General features: G+C 45.5%; 2 protein-coding genes across 2 annotated transcripts; one reads left to right on the top strand and one right to left on the bottom strand.

Moving 5' to 3' along the window:
• Positions 1 to 338: 338 nt before the first annotated feature.
• On the top strand, positions 339 to 3,648 carry SARC_11796 (hypothetical protein; the record flags this gene model as incomplete). Its single annotated transcript, XM_014294112.1, has 5 exons — positions 339 to 572; positions 947 to 1,144; positions 1,543 to 2,009; positions 2,530 to 3,028; positions 3,334 to 3,648. The coding sequence occupies 5 exons, from the start codon at positions 339 to 341 to the stop codon at positions 3,553 to 3,555; spliced, it is 1,620 nt and encodes a 539-aa protein (XP_014149587.1). The 3' UTR covers positions 3,556 to 3,648.
• Positions 3,649 to 3,917: 269 nt separating this feature from the next.
• SARC_11795 (hypothetical protein) lies at positions 3,918 to 5,404 on the bottom strand (the record flags this gene model as incomplete). The annotated part of the gene is made up of 3 exons (XM_014294111.1): positions 3,918 to 4,590; positions 4,835 to 4,900; positions 5,281 to 5,404. Coding segments are annotated over 3 exons (250 nt in total), but the record flags the coding sequence as incomplete, so codon positions are not given.
• Between the last annotated feature and the right edge of the window lie 1,315 nt (positions 5,405 to 6,719).

Here is a 6,719-nt window from a genome sequence, read left to right as displayed (position 1 = left end):
ACGTTTGTTATGTATTGTCGTATACTATAGTAGTTATTATTATTATATATATATATATATATATATATACGGGTCAAAGACATATCGCATCATTCCTTTCCAGTTGAGAGTTGGAAACTTTGTTCGTCTTTCTGAACATCTGTGCGTAATTACAACTGCATTCGCATACAATATTTTTCGCCTATCCCGTGTCACTTTTCCTTTTGATTTAATATATTTTCTTATCATATTTAAATTGGTGTAGATGCATAGCTTCACTGACTAGGATGACGATCGGGGCATTAGACTGTATACAGATTTTGGCGTACTGTGTGTCATGCGCACGTCGCACCCGAACAATGACGAAACTCATGCTGTTGTTTTTTGCACTACATGACACGACAGATGGAGCTCACAATGGCGTTGCGGAGAAACCAAAGGTGAAAGGCAAAGGCAAACCCGGGCCTATCTCCAAATACACCCGTGGCCAGGCTAATGTGACCAAGAATGTAAAAGATAAGAAGCTGAAAGGGTACTTGAAGAGAAACGAGAAAGATGCGAGGGCGGCGGCCGCGAAGGCTGCAAAATGGGAGGTGTGTTTCGTTTTCTCTCTTTGCCTCGACTTCCATCAGTGCGTATATATTTATGGGTGGGCAAGGTATGGGTGGGCAAGGTTATACTTGTACCAACTCGCTTGTTCTGCATTGTATAGCTGATAGTACTCCTCGTGCAAGTTTGGAGTTGATTGAGCTGTAGACTCTGCCAAAGCTGGGGTTTTAGTATCAGGTCGGCTACTCTTCATTTTAATTTTGCTTTCTGTGGCTGAATTGGTGCATGTATGTTTACGCTTAATGCCCCAATCGGCTAGACTAACGTATTACCTTAGGTTATCAATCCAGATCGAAGGTTTTACAAATGTGCGCTTTGTTACTTACCTCTCCGGATTCATCGTCAAATTAATACACAGATTCTACTGCCCGAGCAACAAGGTTTCTTGGAAGCAGAGGGCATGGAGAAAACGTATCAATTCACACAGAAAGCCATTGTGAAAGAAGTAGATCTGCAAACACAAACGAAGCAATTCAACTTGACACTTGAGAATGCAGCGCCATACAAAGTAGACTATGATCGGACGGGTCGTTATCTTCTGATTGGGGGAAGGAAGGTGTGTAGCATATATCGTGTATATTGAATTTCGGTGAGGAATCAATATGCATTCGAATGGTTCCGGTATATACAATTCCGGGCTTGACTTAGGGTTGGCCTATCCTGGCACGTATAGCTACCTATAACAAGTTACGCATGTAGCACCATAAGATGCGGTGGTTTTTTTTGTTTGCTGGTTTTTTCCCATTATGACGCGCACCAGCTCATGATTCTGTACTTATTGTCCGAGTGGGAAGAAGCTTCGAAAGTGCCCTCGTTCGGATCATGTATATGCGATTTGAACCCCCAGTACTTGCACCCTCTCCCAGACACATAGCAAACCCCATACACGATACATAAACACTTTGCACGCGTCTCTGCTGATAGCTCGACTGTGTCCGCTTGTTACATACTCAGGGGCACGTCGCCACTTTCGACTGGAGAATTGGCAGTTTAGGATTTGAAATCAACCTCAATGAGACGGTCCGTGACGTGCAATGGCTACACAATGAAACCATGATGGCAGTCGCACAGAAAAAATACGTCTACATCTACGACCGAACCGGTGCGGAGATGCACTGTCTGCGAAATCACATAGAGGCTGAGAGGCTCACATACTTGCCCTACCACTTTCTGTTGGCGAGTGTGGGCAAGGCTGGGTACCTGAAGTACCAGGATACGTCAACCGGCAAGCTTATAAGCGAGCACAGAACGAAGCTGGGCGCGTGCAATGTGCTGACTCAGAATAGCTACAATGCCGTGGTATTAACGGGACATCATAACGGGACAGTGGAGATGTGGACACCCAATATGAGCACGCCCGTGGTTAAAATGCTATGTCACAAAGGACCGGTGAGCGCAGTGGCTGTTGATCGACTTGGAAGGTATGTCAGCCATATCTGTAGTGTGTGACAGGATCCGCTGGATATAAGCAGTTGCCAGAGATCTTCACTCATATTGTCGCTTGTTGCCTGTTATGGGAGCTTGCTGAACGGACAGCACGCAGAAAGGACTCGTTGCTGATGTCTTTTATGTAGCTAGGTGTCTTATCTTCGCCGTTGATTGGCAACGGATGCGTTCTATCCTTAGATGTGACTTTTGCTACAACGCTTTGACATTTTAATGTCTGGATTATTGATTTCGCAAATCATGCAATGGTCGACGACAGTTTATAATTATGTTTCGAGCACGAGATACGAATACACTACACACATTGTCGTTAAAGGCTGGATTGCATCAGATTCGTATGAGGAACTCGCCTCGCGACGTACGTCTAGGGCGCGCATTGGCATGTGATGCTTAAAATACCGTTCAGATGCATAATGCCGAACTTTGCAAGACTTCGTTACAACCTACCGTGCCACATACTGAGCTGCACAATGCTATTCCATCTCCCACCCACAGATATGTAACCACCGCTGGTCTGGACGGTCAAATGAAGGTCTGGGACGTGCGCACCTACAAACACATACACTCGTACTTCACTCACACACCAGCCAACTCGCTGCACATATCTCAAAGCGGTTTGCTGGGAGTGGGCTTCGGTTCGCATGTGCAAGTGTGGAAGGATGCATTCCAGACGAAACAGGCCGTTCCATACATGCAACACGAGCTAAAGGGTCCCGTTGTCGACGATATCACCTTTGTGCCGTACGAGGATGTGCTGGGTGTGGGTCACAGTAAAGGCATCAGCAGTTTGTTGGTGCCAGGCGCCGGTGACGCGAACTTTGACGCGCTTGAGATCAATCCGTACGCCAATAAGAAACAGAGACAAGAGGGCGAGGTGCGTAGTCTTCTGGAGAAGATTCCGAGCAAGCTCATTACCCTGGATCCAAATAGTGTGGGCAGGATGGACCGGGGAACTGTTGAGACGATAGCATTGGAGCGCAAGAAGCAGTTCGAGGTGTGTGCATGTGCAATTAGTGCTTATATTGTGGACTACTGTGCGCGTATGTGTGTGAGGAGAGTGTGGGGTACCGCCTGTCTATACAACACATTGTCAGTAATACAATTTTCACTTCGCGGCTATATATAAATTGCACAAAACATAGCCATATTGTTTATGTGTGATGTTTTCGATGGGCAAGTCGATTGTATGATTTCATGTACCAGTATGTTTGAAAGAAGCGTTCAGAACGTCCCTACCATGTATCACCCATACCTCACACCGACTCAAACTATCATACCCCTTCAAATTCCGTGATAAAGGCGAATAATCCAACTAAGAAATTCGAACCCAAGCACAAAATGCGTGGCAAGAGTTCGTCACAAAGAAGGGTGTTACGGAAACAACTGAATGTAATCGATGAGAGGAAAACGCAGCTAAGGGAGCGTTTGGAGAAAGAGAAGCAGGAACGGAAAAGAAAGCGCGAGGGCCATACCGGGCCAGCTCCTGAGGAGACTAGGTCGCCACTGGATAGGTTTAATTAGAAGTGAAAAGGGTCCGTACGCGGGGGCTAGTACGTTCTGTGCTGTACTTTCTGTCATCAAATCAAAATAAATATAGTAGATGTATTTCGCATATTTGTTCTCTACTAATTGTCACCCATAAATTTAACAAGCTTCATCGAATTCTAATGATCAACCCGGAGTGACCCGAATTATATTTAAGGCACCTGCAGGAACAGGTATGGAAGGGAAAAGACAAAGCTGTGATAATAGCTATGCTGGAGTGTAAATTACAATCTCGCATTGCTTTTCTTGGAATGCCGACAATGTTGTGTATCTATACGTTCCAACATGTACAAAACATGTACGCAACAACAAACTCTCACCCCTCGGGATTCTTCAGGCCGGTATCTCATACGTTTATTGAATTACGCATATACACGATGAGTCAATTTCACGAAAGCGCATACCCAGCACATGAGGCGCAAATATTGGTATGTTGTGTCATCTTGTGTATATTATCACGGGCAATCTTCGTCCTTATGTGCGAGTTTGTAGTCTCGGCACAACAATAGAGCATGTTGGAGTGTCAAACAAAGCGTGGGTCACCAAACTATAAACTTGGGTTGTGAAGTTCGGTGAAACTTCAAAACCCAGACCGACATGTAAATATTCGATATATGGCCCAACTGCTTCTGTCTCCCTATTCGAGCCAGCAATGTGTACAGAGCCAGCAATGTGTACATCACGGTGCTACTTGAATGTCCTGATGCCACATTCCACAACAGAGACTATGTTTCCCGCTCACCCTTCGTCAAGTATGCTCTCCTAGCTAACTGACCAGGCAACAACGCTCCTTTAAAGCAGTACATTTACAATTCAATACGTACATCACGCACAGCACTGAAGTTCCAAGGTTTTGGTCCAACACTTGCGCCTTTTCGGCAATCGTAGTAGAAAATCTACCAAATACTAAGGCTTGGCTGAATTTCCAGTCCCTATGGTTGAATCACTCGATCATTTCCCAGCCGGTCCGCCAGGGAGCGGCTTGTTAAAACCACCTCGGCGATTCATATACTGCACATGGATGAGTGCAGCAACATGGAACATTATTGGGATGTTGCTGAAAGGGACTATAAACTGGTAGTGCATAGTGTACAGTTTACTATATGTACTTGCCGAGAATGCGGCCCCGATTTCAACACCTCAGAAAACAGAGCGGCGTTTAAGGTGTAATTGGGGCGAGCACAACAAACACAGGAACCTATCATGAGAGGCAATGTGCCAATTGCGAAGTATACGAATGAAAAAATATTCATACCTGGCGGTATTCGCGTTTGTGTTTAACTATGACCCCGCTGACATCAGTCCCTGGTACGTGCTGACCCTGATAGCGAAGTTGTACGAGATGGATCAATGTTATTGGATGTTAAGTGTTGAAGGTGTACTGGAGGTGCGCCATAGCTTGCTGCGCGCTCAGGCCGCATAGTCAACATGCATTAATGAAATGCCTCTAAATTAAAACGAAGGCTAGCCTTGGATGGTCGGCTTTGATCGTGCATGTACCTTTATATTATGATTGTCCATTTGGTGTTCATCTCTCTGCGAATCTCAATTGCCTCAACTTTTACCGACGCATTTGTCACAAGTCAGTCTGGATCAGCTCGAAAACTTAGAAAACTTGCCACACCGTACACTACCACATACATAACCCAACTACCAGACTATGCATACAGCGTATATCATGATTCATGCTCTATTGTGTACCTGGGTGGAATCGAATGAGCTAAATCCCATCAACTTTGCCATCAAGTCGGCCTCTTCCACTACTTCACCCTCGTCCAAGGACTCCTCTCCCGCTTCCTGGGCAGCTGGAGGCTTATCGAGCGATCTAGATGTAAATGATGTAGGTTAACGGGGTGTACGAGATATCAGCGTGCAGATAACTATTCATGACATAATACTATTGCGAGCTAGGAAAACACTGCAATACGAGAGCAAGGCAATTAACTTTGTAGCCTGGTGATTTGACAAATAGTACGAAAGAAAAAACCTGAAAGAACACAGTCTAATGTGCAGTGTTAAACGAATAGATGGCGATATTTCGGCCATACACCCGATGCATCGCGGTATTTCCTAAGAAATCAATGAAGGATTTATGTGTTCAAAATAATTTACATCCTGAACCCAGTTTGAACAATACACGACAATCGAATAGGACAGATTGGAACAAGCACAAACACTCAAACAGTATAATCACGCTATAGTGATTAATGTGCTACCGCGACGAGCCACATAGAACGATACTTTACGAGCAGACAATTGTACTAAAGCATACCCGTACCTGCCAGCGTCTCTTTCATCGCGTCCGCCCCTGCTTCTCTCGTCTCTCTCCTTTTCATCCCTCTTCCTACTCTTGTCACGGTTCGATTTCGAATCTCCGTTGGTGCGGCTCCTCTCCCTACTCCTGCTCCTCTCCCTACTCCTGCTCCTGCTCCTGCTCCGGCTCTTAGATCTGGTACTCTTGCGCCTGCTGCTTCCACTGGTAGACTTCTTGCTCCTCTCTGTGGGTCTGTCTTTGTCCTTGTATTCTCTGCCATCTTTGTCTCGATCTCTCTCACTCCCCCGTTCACGCCCCCGTTCTCGTTCCCTGTCTCGCCTCCTCTGCCTTTCACGCTCTCTGTCACCACCCTCCCCTCTACGACTACCGCTGCCATCGCCTCTATCTCTGTCTCTGTCTCGGTCTCTGTCTCTGTGTGAGTCCCGACGCCTCGACCTGGTATAGAATTTGAGCACCTCCGTTATGCTAAGGAATCAAAATCTGAGAAGGCACACAAACCGGTTTTTCGCTCCCTTGTTTGACGTATTCAAAGCAGATCCCCGTGCTATCAGAATTTGTCCCAATTCATGGATAGTCACGACCCCACCAACACATAAAGACGCTTACGACCGCATGTATATAAGAAATGACTTCATAAACTCCAAACTTATTAAGCTAAAGTACCTGTCTCTGCTCCTTGATTGACTTCGTGCACGGGACGACTTGCGACTACGACCACTGGAATTTGCTAATCTGGAGAGTTCCTCGTCATAATCCTCATCTACGTTTACAAAAGAAATACCACCAATAAGAAGTTTGTGAAATTTTATTCATTACTATCGCATGAAGCTTCAAATTATATGTATCTATACATCTATATATCCAT

This window comes from Sphaeroforma arctica, assembly GCF_001186125.1.
Source record: "Sphaeroforma arctica JP610 unplaced genomic scaffold supercont1.1881, whole genome shotgun sequence".
Taxonomy (NCBI): domain Eukaryota; class Ichthyosporea; order Ichthyophonida; genus Sphaeroforma; species Sphaeroforma arctica.
Note: the sequence above shows the minus strand (reverse complement) of the source record. Positions and strands in the feature narration are given on the sequence as shown.